The sequence below is a fragment of the Theobroma umbraticum genome, unplaced genomic scaffold (assembly GCF_002168275.2).
Source record: "Theobroma umbraticum cultivar Fairchild unplaced genomic scaffold, ASM216827v3 scaffold_147.0, whole genome shotgun sequence".
Classification (NCBI taxonomy): domain Eukaryota; kingdom Viridiplantae; phylum Streptophyta; class Magnoliopsida; order Malvales; family Malvaceae; genus Theobroma; species Theobroma umbraticum.
Window position 1 is genome coordinate 6,950,701 of NW_018397259.1, and position 16,384 is coordinate 6,967,084.

Here is a 16,384-nt window from a genome sequence, read left to right on the forward strand (position 1 = left end):
ACAGGAATATTTGTAAGTGACCTCCCGACCATCTCTTATGTTGTACTAACGTCTGCAATAATGTTGTTGGAGCAACTCCTAAGAAAGCTTCTCTTTGAGGATTTAAGTATATAGATTTCCAACCTCTACATTGTATACTCAATCCTGTAATTACATCCTCCACAGGGAAGCCATATTTTAATCCCATCTGCAACCAAATATTCATATCATTATTATTATGGAAAGTTGTATGTTTGTGTGCATGCACGTGCTTATTTGTACATTTGTTTAGGTAGGTGAGAAAGAGCATTACGAACCTCTTTTCCCCATTGTGTGTTTTGTTCAAAGGTACAGCTTGCAAGAACTTTACATGTTTCTTCTAGGACGCTTGCATTTTCTTTAGCCTTTCTCTCATTTAGTCTCTTCCAATCAACCTTACAGTCTTCGTCATATTTCTTCCCACAAAGAGCCTCTCTCCGGTGAAAGCATCCGGAGCCAATATAGCATGGCCCTCCATTGGCGTCAAGTCCTGGAAACTCCAACTTGATTTTTGATAACCCATCACAGACAGATCGAAGGAAGACAAAAATCATGAGAATCTTCCTTATTAGATCAATCACCAGCTTGCATTACATTAATTAGAGTAAAACATTTCTGGTATGCTTGATTACCTTTTGTATTACTCGGAAGGAAGCACCATACAATTCATTTTTGGTGAGATTTTCGAAAGTCTGAGGATACTGTACGTAGGCAAACTCATCTCCCTTCTCTTCATCCATGAAAAAGCATAAAGAATTTTTGATCGATTCTGAATTATTCGAGTACATATCACAATCCACATTGAGAATGATTGGACCATTGCTTATCCTTGATGATACCCTGATCTATATATTTGTCCACCGTAAAAAAAGTTTCAATAACATACCAAGAAGAAAACAATTAGCTATAATGGTACTCACAAGAGCATTCATGGCTCCAGCTTTAAAATGGTGGTGAAATTGGGGTCTTTTCTCTCGTGCTAAATACACAAGAGTTGGCAGAGGTCTTCCTTCAACATCAACCGCATTGGGGTCTCTCCCATCAATCAGGATCTAAGAAATTAATTAAAACCTGAGTAACTAATTAAGCTCAAAGTATATTACTAAGTTGTAGAAACTTAATTAATTACTTGAAGAATGGTTTGATGATCATGTTTGCTTGAAACAAAGTCCCATTCACGAAATCCTTTGTCTTGTTTACGAACGTCTTCAGGAATTCGGTTCAACTTGGTGGTGGTTTCAATTCTCATTTTCATGTCCTCGTACAGTTTCTGCATAATTAAGAAAAAAAATCCACACCTTTTACATATAAATGCTGGAGCAAATAATATACCCTTAACTATAGTAACAGTGATATAGTGATACCTAGAATCTGGATAAGAACAGAAAAAAAATGATAGTAATAATAAAGTGTAAAAGTGAGGTGAGAAAGTAAAAAATTTAGCTATGCTACAAAATAACAAATTATTATAATTAAAAATTAATTAAAAAATTTAAATAAATTTTTATTTTTTTATTTTATTAAATTAAGTTTTTATATTTTATTTTGAATGAAATAAATTTTTACAATTAATGGTTGACTAATTACATAACAACATAACAAGTGAGATGTTATAATATGGATGATGATGTAACATATTAATGTATTCATGCGAAATTTTTACTTATATAAAATAACAAATGATATTTTAATTAAAATTAATTTATCAATAATTAATAATAAAAGCTTATTAAGTTCGAAATAAAAATAAAAAGCTTAATTGAATGTAATAAAAGACTTAAAATTTATTTAAATTTTTATTAATAATTCAAAAGTTTGTTTAAATATTAGGCTTGAAAATAATTTAGTTTAGTAATAATTTGTTTTTAATAAAATATATATATGTGTGTGTACGCACGCTCCTATGCATGAGAGAGAGAAAAAGAGATTTTCAAATAAAAATTTTAATAAAATCAATTCTCTCTTTGATGTGATTTTTATTTTTTAAAAAAAAATCATATTCTTGTAATTGGAATAAAGTATTTTCCAAAAAAGGTATACATATTGTTATCTTTCTATGTACCCAATTCTTTTCGGTAAAACAATAAACAAAAAACAAGTTTATCTCTCAATCTCACCCCATTTTTTGGGGACGAATTAACATCAGACAGACACTGTTTCACACATACTTAAGGTCAAACAAAGAGTGCTTTCTGTTCTTGAAAACAAAATAATTAATAATAAACGATAATAATGAGAAAAGAACCAATTAATAAACTTAGGGGTCTCCACTGGTTTTGTTTGGTGGCACCCCAAGATCAAATGAATAAGGCTCAAACGTCAATGATTAATTATTAAATTGCAAATAGCAATTTTTAAACCCAAGATATTTTTATCCCTTTGACTTTTTCTGGAGAGTAAGACAAAAACTTTGCATTTAAAGGACTTTATATTAAGAATTTTAACTTTTTTTTATTTGATAATATATAGGAGTATTGGTTTTCAATGCTTTTTAATGTGAAAAAGTTCTTTAAAAAATATAAAAATATTAGGAAATTTTATTTTGGAACATTCCAAAGAAAATAAGATGGAAGCAAGTAATATAAATTTTTGATAAAAATTGAAACTGCTCAAAAAATTAATTTATTAAGTAATTACTCAATTAAAACCTGAAAGTTGTGAATTAATATAATAAATTATAAAAATAGTACTTTGGTACTAAAATCGTAATGAATTAATAGATTATTGGAGGAAGTACAATTTATATGAAAAGACTGCATCAATAATTGCACAAAACGACCAACCTTCAACAGTGATTGATGTGAGAAAAGTGAACCGATTAAATTACCTTTACTGAAAGCCACTCACTGGCCTTGACAGGATCATTTTGTGGTTCAAAAGCTGTCCTGAAGTAAGCTTCCGGCGACCTTGGTTCTACTTTGAACTTCTTGCAAAAGGGCAGCCACTGCTTTGAGAAAGTTGCAGCCTCTAACATGGCATAAAACGTTAAGTCCGACCCTCCATCGTCTGACAGATAGATGCTTAACTTATCTGGCTGATAATCATAAGCCATCACTGATAACACTGTGTTGATCACCAGGCTCGGTGGCTCTATCAGTGGATCCGCCGTGCATACAAATATATCTACGCCCGGTAGTTCTTTGTCGAATCTGTTATATTGTTCGAAATTAAAACAAAGTATATAAAAAAATACACTCTGATATGATTAAACACACGCAGTTATCAGAAACGAAATAAACTTTATTCTTTTGATTTATTATTTTTTTCTTAAATTTGCTCTCTCTTTTTTTTTTTTTTGTTAGAATAGCTTAAGATATATGTTCGAGATACCTTTGAGAGAGCCTGTCTATGTAAGGAAGACGGTAGACTGAGTTCCATCTAGAAACCGTGGTGAGAAACCAATAAAAACTGAACCATAGCTCAGCAAGAAACAACCCAATCCAAGCCCATCTCTCAACTTTTCCTTCCTTTGGGAGAAACCTTACTCTGTAGATACAAATGAAGCAGATGCCCACAAAGATGGAAGCTGCAAACAGCCTGAAAAGGATCCGTCCCTTAACCGGCCTTGTTTCGAAGAGTGGAACATAATCATCTTTTGCCATGCCTCTCACTTCTCTCAACTAGTGTAGATGGGTACTAAGAAAGATGCGGACTGATGCTTACAATGAGGAAGACTAATGCATGGAAATTGGAAGGGAACCGACTGCTAATAATGGGGATAATCTAGAATATACATTCTTATAGTACTCATGAATTTGGTCGAACACGTGCTTCGACGAGATGTTCATCACTCAAGCTCATTACTTTCTTAAAAGATAAATCACAACCATTGCCTTTAAAGTTATTTATAACATTTCGTTATCATCGTCGATTAAATATTAAATTTATAATGATTTAATAAATGATTTTTTTAATTGAAAAAAATAAATTTAAATTTTATTTTTTAAATAAAAATTTTATATATCAATTAATAAATTAAATATTTAAGTGTGATAAGTGATTTAATTTAATTTTTTTTATTTACTTGAAATAAAGATATCGACCTCAATTTTTTAAAATAAAAATATTACATGCATTACCTTGAATGGGATAAATCTTAACATATAATGTTTAGTGCACTAAAAGTGGTCGGCATTTGAGCACCATGTGCGGTTGATTGATCTGTGCCTTTCCTTTTCATATATATATATTTTTTGTGGTCATTTTTTATTTTTAACATTCTAAGCATATAAATAGACAAAAAGAACAATATCTGTATATTTTTAAGATTACAATAAAATAACTGACGTTATAATCTTTTCAAGATTATGTATTTCAAGATAAGAAAGAGACTCGAGAACTTGTCTATATGAACATTATCTGTTGTTTTATAATGTCATTAAAAATAAAAAGAAAATATATATAATTGTAAAAAAAAATTTAATATTTATATGTCAAGATCTATCCCTTTACAAGAGGTTGAAAATATCATAAAGGGAAAAACAGAGAGTTAGATTCCAACCATCATTAAACAAATACCTACTATCATAGTATCATATTTTTTAAAAAAAAGGTAAGCTGAATTAATTAATTAATTAATTAGTTTTTCCGGGATAATCTGAATTAATTAATGCTGAACAGATTGAGCATTGCGAGTGTTGCTAAAGTGTCGAACGCCATCAACATCTTTGCTCATATCCTTGTAAAAACATTGTCGTCTGTAAAGAATGCCTCGGAACGTCCATGTAGGTTCAAGATGGTGTTCGAACGTGGCGAATAAGTAGGAAGTTGTTCGTTTGAACATCCACATCACTTGATTGTTATATAACCTTGGAACGTGCCTCCGGTCCATAAGAATTTTCCAAGGCTGTATGCACAATGTGCAAGGGCAACATATGCAATGAGCATCCAGGGTGTCACCGTCTCAACGGGAGGAGCCGTTAATCTCATATTTGGGAGAATGTCACAATTTCAACAGAAAACCATTAATCAAACATTAAGGAAAATGTTATGATCCCAATAAAAAGTTATGAATCTTAAACTATGCAATAAAGTGAGATTAAGTATTTAAGGGTTCATACCATGTCTAACCTGTAAGATGCTTTTTATGGAGATAAAATCATGAGATCAATAAATCAAAACAAACAATACTTTACATGTTGTGTACATCAGAGTAGGAAGTGAGGAAGCATGTGAACAACTATTACAATAATTTATAGGTTGGTGTGGATCAAAGCAGAAAGTGAGAAAGAATGTGAACAACTTTTACAATACTTTACAGATTGGTCTGGACCAAAGCGGAAAATGAGGAGGCATGTGAAGAATCAATATTATACTTTACAAGCTAGTATGGACCAGAGAGGCTTGGTGTCTTATTGTCAAAGATGGAGACTGCAACAGTGTAGTGTCGTTGGAGCAACTCCTGAGAAGGGTTTCCTCTTAGGATTGAGGTAGATGGATTTCCAACCTTTACAATATTGTATGCTCGATCCTGTGATTGTAATCCTCCGACGGGCCACCCGTATTTCAAACCCATCTACAAGCAAGCTTATTACGAGACTTGATCATCGAGATTGTATTTATAACGTGTCTCTGTATGCATACATACATTGGGAGTTGATCATCGAAGTTGCATATATAACGTGTCTATGTGAGTTTGTGTGTTTGCAAGCGCACAAAGAGAACCTCTTTTCTCCATTCTGTGTTCGGTGCAAATGTTGCTTTCTACCAGAGAATTCATGGCTCCAGCTTTGAAATTGTGGTGATACTAGGGGTCTTGTTTTTCCTTAATCCTTCCTTGGCTGGCCTTGTTTCAAATAGTGGAAGGTATTCATTCATAATTTCCTAGCTAGCGCCGTCTTTTCCTATTTTCCCTGTTATATGATGTTTGGCCAAATGGCTCTTATTATTCACACCATAGACATTAAACTCAACAAAATTCCATCATTTAAATCGCTTTGATTGACTCATTTCTAAAACTGTAATCCTAAATCAGAATTTAGAAGAAACATAAAGAAGCGCTTCGGCAAACAAAGATTGAAACCAAGGGTTAAGGAATATTTCATCTATAAAACCAACATCTGACTGCAGTCTAAATGCCATCCTCTTAGAGTTCAATCTAAAGGATTCTCACAATCGTGACATTCGACATGGTTCTCATGCCAAAATACAGGATTAGTGAAGCAACTCAGAAGAAGCAGAGAAGTTAAACATAACATCTGCAATGTTTGTATCCGGTTGTTTTCGTTAAAGTATACTAGATACTTCTACCCTCTCAACCATGCGTTTCGATATGATGAGTTGTCACGTAAAGAAGCATCATGTGGCTTGTATTCCATAACATAGCTGTGGGGAAGCTTTAAGTGCCGTTTAATTGAATCTCTTAGGGCCATAACAGCCTGGTAAAAAAAAACCATGGTCAGAAAATTATGCAGAGACAGAAAGGAAGAGAAAGAAATGGGAAAATTGGTGACTGTTAATTGCTAACCTGATGGTCAGATGCATTACGATTCCATACACTCAATATATCCTCATTGAAGCGAATGCTCAGTACTGCACCACAAATATTATCACCATAATCAAGTTGATCACCCACCAAGGCAAGAACCTGCAAGCACATGCAGGCTAATGTTAAACGCCCATCATCTAGTACCCAACACAAAAATGTACATGATCATCATATGCATTGGGAATAGGTATTTTCAGGTAGCTAGGGACAAAAATTTTCCTCAGGTAGTGGGCCCAATGTACATCACCAGAGGTACATGTACCTAGCAACTCATACCCATTTGCAGATTTCAACAAAGAATAATAGCCACATGGAGGCAGCAGAGAGATGAAAATTGTAGACTCAATAATTTTCCGATTTCTATCTCTCATAGCTTATCACGGTAGCCAAGGAGTTCTACTGTTAGTGGAACTCTAAACAAAGTATTTGCTAGGAATGAGACAAATGAGGATTAACATTCTGCACATCCATCCTCAACAATGATACCACTATACTTCAATAAAATAGACTAAAAAAGTTAAGGATAAAAAACATGAATATTAAGTTATGGAACAGGTAAAAAATGAAGTATATGTTTCAATGTAGGTGAAGTTCCCATCAATAAGATCAGAATTGAAAAACTCTTATCAGAAACCATTGCAGACATGCTGATTTAAAAGAGATTTGTGAACTTGCTCACAGACAAAAACCAAATAAGAATATCAGACAGGAACATTAGCATAGGCAGTTATAACTGCATATATTCTTTCTTACCAAATCTTCCCAAAAGCGACCTGAGACAACCTTTTTGAACCGAATTATCCATTTGCCACCATTGCAGTTGGCAGAGTCCTGAGATATCACAAATTTTATGAAAAACACAGGAATCATCTTAAATAAAATATTTAAGATTTGACAGCTATTATACAAGTTTATGCCGACTGTTATTGGTACACACAGTTTGATGGTCAGGTCTTCAATAATTACCTCCCATAGGGGACGGATTCCCTCCTTAAATAAATGCAAATCTGTTGGACTTGGCAAAGTAGAAGAACGGGCCAAGTGGCAGTAACAGACCCAAAAACCTTCAACCTGTATACATATTATGCTTAGAAGTTAAAACCCAGATCAGTAAATCGATTTTGATCCAATGGGAAAAAAGAAAAACTTATACCAAGGTCAGGATTTGCAATCAATCACATTTAGCTTTATGCTCTTATACATAGAACTTACTGTACTGAAATCCACAATTTTCTTTATATTGTCCTCATAGGCTGTTTGGGTTCGAACTCCAGGTGTCCGACGAGTGTACCAGAACACATATTTGTGCTGTTCAAAGGAATGTGAGAACAAAATGAGGCACTGCTAAGTAATCAATTAATTATTTAACAAGCTATCCAAGTTGGACCAGAAAAAAGAAAAGCTAAGAAACATAGCAACATTATGCAAATAGCAGATCTAAGTTACATGGAACACAGATTAATTTGGTTCACCGAACATAAACTGCAACTCCACCAAGATAAAAGGGTGGCATGGTGAGGATAATTCGTTTCACTTCATTTAAAGCAAAATCATTTTGAATTCTAAGTTACTCAGGATCTCCACAGAACGTACAGATATTTATTGTTGTTCTAACTAAGGTAGTAGGCTATCTATACCACAAAAAGTTCAGTTCAAGGTATAGCTTCATCTTTTTGCATGGAGTCTTTTCACATTTTGATCACAATTCCGATTACCTAATCCAATATGAAATTCGTAAGCTTTAAAGCGAATTCTGGCAACTAAACATTAGCATAGATATAGGCCTCACGATGATGATATCATAGGTACTTATTTGCCACTTCTAAGTGAAAGCATGCACTTTTGCAACTAAAATGACGAACTTAAAATTCACAAATCGCAGAATCTTCGGCGATACAATAAAACAAATTCAAATTACCAACAAGAAACCTCAAAGCTACCTCTACATACTAAACAGAAATTAGAAAAAGAACCACAGTTTTTCTATCATAGAAATTCTTTCACAGTTTCATTACATGGCCAAGCGGCCCAATCGAGTAAATCGATCCAAATTTATCAGCTAAAAGAAAAAAAATCAGCATTTTCATTGGAATACGCGAAACTTGATAATGAGAAACAATCTTTTTAGCAAAAATGAAAAATATTTCCGCAAACAAAAACACTAATAAAAGAACATATCTTTATAATGTAAGGCTATAATCCGCCAATAAACCTAACCATTTCAAAACCAAAATTTTGAAATTCTAAACAGATCTATCCACTCTCTCTCTCTCTCTCACACACACACACACAAAATTAAATCAAAACAACAAAAAAATAAAAAAGTAAAGAAAAATAAAAATACCTTGAGAGGATGCAAACCGGCTTTAAGTTCACGAGCTTGGCGTTCTTCAGCTTCTTTATTCATATTATTGGTATCAGAATCCGTAATTTCGACGTTAATATTACTATTATTATTCGAATCTTTGCTGCTGTTATTGATCTCTGCTTCCTTTTTCTCCGAAATTTCCATTTTTCGATTTTTTTTCCCCTCTTTTTGAAGAAGCCCTAACGTTTCTTTCTCCCCTTTCACTCGGCTTTTTCTTTTCTTCAGGGGCCAATCAGTGGAGAATGGGAAAGGGTAAGGAAAGAGGTGAAACGGTGCGCAGCGGGTTGGCCTTTGTTTGACAGTCGGCTGGCTGTTTGGCATCCTGATCCGGATAGGTTTATCCTAGGGAGTAGACGTGGATTAAAATAAATAAATTTATCGTGAATTTATATAAATTATAATATATTTATAATTAATTTGTCATAATATTAGGGAAAAAAAAAACAAGTAATGAATTAGTGGCCTAATTTATGGTACTTTTTAGGCTTGTCAAAAGTCATTGTTTCTTTTTTTTTTTATCTTTGGACATTTTTTTTCATATTAAAAAAAAACAGAAGAAGTGAAGGTTGAATTTCTCAAGTTAATTGAAATAAATAACTTTATCCTTTAATTAAATTAAGTTTGAGTGAAAATTTGCAGCCCAAAATAATATTTGTTGTGTTTTATATTTTGCTATTTGTTTTTATTTTTTATTTTTTAAAAATTATAATAATAAAATAATAGATATCAATTAAACGTTACTTTAGGTTATTATGTTATCTTTTAATTAATAAATTTGTCTAAAAATATCACTAAAAGTTAAAAAAGAGAGAGTATTTTATCCTTTTCTTTACTATATAAAATTACTCAAAATTAAAAATTAAAAATATGCATGCAATTTTGAAATAGTTTATAAAATAAGAATTCAATTCTTATGATAAATAATCTAAAGAATTTTTTGCTTATAATTTGTGAAATAAGTGGCACAAAACATGCCATTGAAGATTCCTTTTAAAACCCAATAAACTCCAACAAAACTAGCATCTCCCCCATTAAAGTTTATGCATAATTTGCTATTATTATATTCCTAAAATGTTTAAATATAAAATACCAATATATCATTTTTTAAATAATAATATATATTTTTAATGTAAAATAATGATATTTTATTCAACAACATTTCAATTATGAAGATACTCATGAATAACAACTTCATAAATATATATATATATATACACACTTTTATTAACATTTAAGATAAAACTAAACTTGTTGGATAAATACAACAACAAAACAAAACAAAACAAAAGCCCTGGAAGCCTAAAAAGAAAGAAACCGAACCGAACCAAATTAAACCAAATGCCCTCTCTGTTTTTTTTTTATTATTCTTTTTATTTTTTAGTTAGCGAACCAAACTAAGCAAATCGTCTTTTGAACCAACACACGCACGAGGCACGGCTCTCAACCCACCATTATCAATTCATGGAATATAAAGAAGGTTTCAACAGTTGAAATCTTAAATTCCAAAACACCTTCCACCAAACACTTCCCCAAAAAAGCAGCACGATATTTTAGACTCTCTCTCTTTTTTCTTGTTTTTTTAAAATGAAATTAACAGCCAACCAGCCAGCCAGGGATTAGATTACCCACTACAAAGAAATAGCCCACACCCACCACCTCCCCCCTCCCTATTTCTAGACCTTGATTAATAAAAATTTTCAATTTTTTTAAAATTTTTTCTGGGTTTCGATTTTGCCAAGTTCTTCTGCTTCTTGTTGTTGTTCTTGTTGTGAATTTTCTTTTTTTTTTCTTTTTTTTTGGGTTTTATAAATCAAATCCAAAATGGGTTCTTCCTCTTCTTCTCTCCTTCTGTTCTTCTATATCACAGCCCTTTGTTCATTGCGCTGTGTTTTGGGTTCTTCTATTTGCTCTCATGAAGCTGATGTGTTCATTAAAAGTCTCCACTTTCAATGCTCTCCCTCGATCTCTCCAATTCCCCCTCTCAAGGTACGTTTTTTTAGCTTAATTTTGGTGGAATTTTTATTTCTTGTTTTCATATGGATTTGTTAATTGATTTAGGAGAAATGGGTTCTTGGAGTTAGGTTTAATTTTTTGATTGGAAGGTTTTTATTTTTACCTTTTTTTTTGTTGATTTTGGATTGTCGGTATTTCTGATTTTGTTTAATTTTGTAAAATGAAGGAAATTCTTGTAGGAAATTTTGAGATTTTTGGATGAAATATTAAGGTTTTATTATGGATTTCTGCTGGTTGTAAAATTTTGAAGAATCAGAATAAAGGTTTATGGTTGACTTTTTGAATATTTGGGGAATTGGGTTCTTATGGCATAATTTAATTTGAAAATATTAAAAGAAGAAGAAGAAGAAGAAGAAGAGAAGTTGCAAATTTTGTTAGGCATTTATTCTATAATATTAGTCGTTTTTAAATAGTTATTAGTCTTGGTTCATGACTTTGATTATGCCTTCTTTTCTTCTAGAAGATTTTGAATTGAATTATTATTATTTATATAAAAGCAAGAGCAGCAAGTATTTGAGGCTACTAGGGAAATTAAAATCCGGTTACAGATGATGAAGTTCTAGGATATTTTTATGAACAATCTTTAGGTGAGCATGATGGAGATTGTTTTGCGTTAATTGGGCAACAATAGAATTTTTTCTGAACCCTGTTATCTGATTTAGCTGAAAACGGGAGTGGTGTATGCTGAAGTGGGAGCTACGTGAAAAACTGTTAAGAGACGCAACTTAAGTCTTATATTCTATGATCCTTAGCCTTATGCACTTCAGCTGGAATATAAGCCGGATTAGCAAAATATGTTATCTGTTTTGTAAAGATTTAATTAAAGATATGAATTATTAAATGTGTTCACTTAACTGACTTACTTGTAGCTCTGTGGTAGCATCAACATGTTGATGAGATTGTGGCTGGAAAAGAATCTATATGGCTTCATGACTGGGAATGCAAATTTTGATCTCCGACTCTCTTCTAAGCACAAATGACCTGAACTATTGCAACTTAATACTTGTCCCTATCATAAACACGTTCTAGCACCATCTCCTACTGTTGAATTTTTTTATGCTATTTGTCATGTAAAGAAACTTTCCTGCTAGGCATAGCTTGCACGATCTTTTATCCATATTATAACATAAATTTATGGTCATCCTTTTCTTAGCATTTAAAAGGCCATTGTTCTGCATAAACTGTTTAAAATTTGTTTCTTCATTTGTGTGCTACCATGCATTACACAACACCTTTGAGCCCCCCAAAGTCTACAGTTTGCATTCTCCTAAAGGAAGGTTTTGTGTTGCACTAATGTGCTAGTATGATGCATGTCATAATTTATAATGGGTTAATTAGGTAGTACCTTAAAATTAACAAAAATACTTTGAGTTATTATGGATTGGAAGAAAGTATGCATGAAAAAATTTCATAATTTTATAACTTTGTACCTTATGGGTATTATTTTCCAACGTGGTTGTTGCTTGAACCATTGAAAATATTGTTCCTTTGGGTCGTTCAGATTGGGGAGAAGATACCTTTATTTTTGCCACCAATTATCTTTGTGGTGACTAGTTTTGAGTATGGGTTGGAACACAAACTCATTTGCATTTTTTCATCAGATTATCTTCTGCAATGAAGTTTCTAGAGTTTTTGTGTTAGCGGAGATTTTTGATAAATTTGCAAAGGCGTTGTCTAATAGGCCCTTGGAGAAGGAACTATCATAAACTGTTACCTTTATACTCTTATGTCAAGGTAGGCCTCTACTATACCAGTAGGTGGAGGAATCATAAGTATCCTTTAAAAACAGATTAATCCGTCCTTATTTATGTCACTTTTTTGTAAATTAGGCGTCTTTGGTCTCCAAATACTGGTTTTAGAAGAGATATGTATTGATGTCCATTAGGGATTTAAATTGCAGTTGTGGCACGTTTTCAGTTGCTTCACGTTGATTAAAGTTGCAGATATGATGGATGAGATAGCAGTAGTCATGCTCATTGTGGTCGTGAATTTTTGTCGTATGCAAAACTCACCCCAAAATAAAGTAAATAATAATTGTAACCATGAAAACTCTTATTTTAAGATAGGTAGTTACTTTTACCTTAATTGAAGCATAAATTTGTTGGAGTTTGAATGTTTAGATTGGTTTTTTTTTCTCTATTTTGGGTATGGATTTGCCTTTGGATAAAAAAATGAAAAAAAAAAAAAAACTATTTCACAAGCACAACAGCTTGATAGTGGATATAGCAGCCCATTATTGCTTCTATTTCCCATTATGCCGCTATGAGTGTGAATCGTCTCTAACACTACCATCGTGATGAATAGTGGCTTTGGAGGGCATCATTATTGCGAAAAAGCAACCACTACACCATAACATGACTGCTATATAAATCCCTAATGTTTGCAGCTTAAATCATAATATATATCTATCCTACTTTTGCCCCTTCCAAACCTGATAGTAAGAAATCAAGCAAAAAATGTTTCTTTCATGAGTACCTTTTCAGGATATATGATGCCAAAAGGGAAAAGAAAAGTGAAATATTATTACCCTAAATGGGTGTAGGAGATATAGGACCTCGATGACCTTCTCCTGATCAAGGATAATAATATCCATGAAAATGAGTGCCCATGCAAGCATGTATCCATCCAAGTTTCTTAAGGTAATCCTTCTTATATGATGCAACCAGTGTTTAGTTATTTGATCAATGTATGCACCCATTCGAAGCATTTTGTTTCTTAACTTGAAGTGCTTGGTTGTATGTTCGTGTGGCTTATGATGCCATACTTACCTAAATTCTCTGTGCAACTGAAGTATTAAAAGGAAAACTTCCTGTTAACTATTGCAAAAATTAGTATCATTTGAAAACAAAAGTTACTCCTTAAAACTTCATTTATTGACACAAAACTTGGTGCATTTTCAAAGAGGACTGATATCACGAGACTAGGATACGCTAAAGGTTGTTGATGTGGGCATGAATTCAGAAGTCAAACCAGGGATAGGATTCAACTCCCCATCGATTCCCTTCCCTTTTCCTTTCTACCCTTTAATTCAAACAAAGTGTAAAGTTTAGGGCAATGTTTATTTTTTCCATGAGTTCCGTAGAATGTTGTTAAATGATACTATTATCTTGACCATCAACTTGTATTTTCAAATGTTACATATATAACTAGGGCTCATCCAGTTCCTGGCTGAGACTCTTCTAATCCTTCTAGATTTGCCATCTTTACTGTGAATTAGGTAATATCAGTGTGCCATGTTTCCAGGATTAATATTTTGCAGGACTTGCTCTTTCTTAAGATACGAATATTCTCATAATATTTTATGTGAGTTTCCAATTTTTGTTTGTAGGTGAATGGAAACTTCCTGGACAGAGCTTTGGCTTCCAAACAGAGGAATGGTTACACTGCTGTGCTTTTTTATGCTTCCTGGTGCCCTTTTTCATGCAGTTTGCGCCCAAAATTTGGCATTCTAAGTTCTATGTTCCCTCAATTTGAGTATCTGATGGTTGAACAATCTTCAGCTTCACCAAGGTGTGTAGCTACTTTTCCTGCTTTCAGTGTTAGTCTTTGTGCATAAATTATTGAATTGCATTTAGTGCTGTTATTTATATGTTCTTGACTACAAAGACTGTTAAACTTAATGAGAATGTATTCTTGGATAAATGTTATGAGGAGAAAGAATTTTAACTAGTAGATTGGCTGCTTATAGTGTTTGCCATGATTTATACACATGCAATTACTTGGTCATTTTTATGATTGCATCCTTATATTCAAGTTAATTTCAGTGGTGTTGGTTTGGTGCACCATGACCAAAATGTACTTGAAAGCTTCCTTAAGAAAAAATTGTGCATGTGAGTGTGTGTGCATATTCAATTGAATTAATTTGTCTGCTAATGGCAGTTCGTGTGTTTGAAGTAGTTTCTTATTGATTGCAAATTTTGCTGTTGCTTTATCCTGTCTGTGATGGAACATGAGATGCTTATGCCTCTACTCAAGGAAAAGACTGAACATGATAATTGGGCTGTGTCATACTTCTTTTGTGCTGCTTAAATAATGAGTCCCTAACTGATACGAGAATTGGTTCTCCCTTTATTAAGAATCTCCTTTAAGGTGACACTGCTTCGTAATTTTAACTACATGATAAAGAATTATCATTCAAGTAAACTGGTTTTTTCATCCCCTTGAAATCTGCTGAATGTCAAATTTCATAACTAATACATTTGATCTGTGTTGTATCACAGTTTATTTTCAAGGTATGGAATTCGTAGTTTGCCATCAATTTTAATTGTGAACCAGACGTCAAGTGTGCGATATCGGGGTCCGAAAGATCTCCCCTCAATTGTGCAATTTTATGAAAAAGTAACAGGTAATTGCTCTCCTCTGTCAAAGATATGTATTCTGCTGCTTTTGCCTTCTTAAGGGAATGATATCCTGGGCATTGATAATGTCAAGTAAGATCTCTGGCTGCAAAAGTTCTTTGACTTATAGAAAAAGGGTTCCCTGCAAGGTTCAAGCATAACAGATTTGTCACTCCTTATAACTAAGCCTAGTTTGTGAGTCAAACATAATTACATGTTTCTTAACATGAGTGCCTGCATTTCAGGATTTGAACCAGTTCAATATGTTGCTGAAAACAAGCAGGTTGTATCTGGGAACCACAATAGATATATGATACGGTCATGGAATGAGTCATTCCTAATGGAGATAGTAAAACGGGAGCCCTACTTAGCATTTGCCGTGCTGTTTCTCTGTTTAAGAGTACTTTTATCCATATTCCCTGAAGTTTTATCTTGTCTGAAAGCTTTCTGGGTTTCATATGCTCCGCACTTGAACTTGGAAATATTTGGTGAGACAAGTCAATTGTTTGCACGAGCCCTTCACATGGTTGATGTGAGGAGAGTTTGGACCAAACTGAGGCTATGCAAGACCAGGAATTTTCATCAAGGTGCAAAGAGTGCCCGTGTTTGGGCTTCTTCGCTGGCTTCTGTCTCTTTGGGCAAATCTTCTGGTCGATCATCATCCTCATCCTAGGTTGGAGGTTACAGAACTGAGCTAAAGCATAGAAAAGAGCTTATCGACCAGACAGTGTATTACATACCGCTGTGATGCTTTGGGACATGTAGTCCCCCCACTTGCTGTGCTCTTCATGTTAAATTCTATCGATAGTCTTGATAGCTAAAGCTGTTGACCGTGTTGGAGTTGGGGTTTGTATTTTTGGGAGGAAACCAACTAGAATGTAAATCTGAGAACAGTTTTTGTTTTTGTGTATATTTCTTGTTATTTGGAGGAACATCTCTACGTCACACATCATTGGAATGTAACCTTGCTCAACTACTCCTCTCTCTCTCTCTCTCTGTTGTAGACCTAAAGGTATTATGTTAGGATAATGATGGTTTTCCATTCAACAATTCTCTTGTTTGGTAGGAGGAAAAGAGAAAAAAAGAAAAAGAAGTGGAAGGAAAATAGTTTTTTCTTTTTGGTAGTTTAGTGGAAGAGAATAAAAGGGATAAGAGAAAACG

At 33.3% G+C, this 16,384-nt stretch overlaps 3 protein-coding genes across 5 annotated transcripts in view; 1 reads left to right on the forward strand and 2 right to left on the reverse strand.

The window, feature by feature from the left end:
- The window catches only part of LOC110414815 (cellulose synthase-like protein E6), a 4,881-nt gene extending 1,072 nt beyond the window's left edge, over positions 1 to 3,809 (reverse strand). Inside the window, exons 1-7 of the mRNA XM_021426226.2 lie at positions 3,349 to 3,809; positions 2,846 to 3,167; positions 1,148 to 1,288; positions 939 to 1,070; positions 651 to 863; positions 297 to 521; positions 1 to 187 (exon numbers count right to left, since the gene is read on the reverse strand). The exon at positions 1 to 187 is cut by the window's left edge and continues 187 nt beyond it. Coding sequence (XP_021281901.2) covers positions 1 to 187; positions 297 to 521; positions 651 to 863; positions 939 to 1,070; positions 1,148 to 1,288; positions 2,846 to 3,167; positions 3,349 to 3,620 — 1,492 coding nt within the window. The 5' untranslated portion in view covers positions 3,621 to 3,809. The remainder of the gene's footprint in view (positions 188 to 296; positions 522 to 650; positions 864 to 938; positions 1,071 to 1,147; positions 1,289 to 2,845; positions 3,168 to 3,348) is intronic.
- Positions 3,810 to 6,033: 2,224 nt separating this feature from the next.
- NCBP (Putative cap-binding protein) lies at positions 6,034 to 9,166 on the reverse strand. The gene is made up of 6 exons (XM_021426764.1): positions 8,850 to 9,166; positions 7,718 to 7,813; positions 7,472 to 7,576; positions 7,259 to 7,336; positions 6,485 to 6,604; positions 6,034 to 6,395 (listed from the first exon to the last, which is right to left on the reverse strand). The coding sequence occupies exons 1-6, from the start codon at positions 9,015 to 9,017 to the stop codon at positions 6,264 to 6,266; spliced, it is 699 nt and encodes a 232-aa protein (XP_021282439.1). The 5' UTR covers positions 9,018 to 9,166; the 3' UTR covers positions 6,034 to 6,263.
- A 1,186-nt stretch (positions 9,167 to 10,352) lies between these two features.
- On the forward strand, positions 10,353 to 16,199 carry APRL7 (APR-like 7). Of its 3 annotated transcripts, XM_021426113.2 has the most exons (5): positions 10,718 to 10,859; positions 11,756 to 13,525; positions 14,215 to 14,396; positions 15,107 to 15,231; positions 15,469 to 16,199. In XM_021426113.2, exons 2-5 carry the CDS (start codon positions 13,478 to 13,480, stop codon positions 15,894 to 15,896), a joined length of 783 nt encoding a protein of 260 aa, XP_021281788.1. In that variant the 5' UTR covers positions 10,718 to 10,859; positions 11,756 to 13,477; the 3' UTR covers positions 15,897 to 16,199. The 3 variants fall into 3 exon arrangements, with proteins under 3 accessions (XP_021281787.1, XP_021281788.1, XP_089639505.1); XM_021426112.2 differs by lacking the exon at positions 11,756 to 13,525 and having other exon boundaries at positions 10,353 to 10,859; XM_089783379.1 differs by lacking the exon at positions 10,718 to 10,859 and having other exon boundaries at positions 10,866 to 13,525.
- Positions 16,200 to 16,384: the final 185 nt, after the last annotated feature.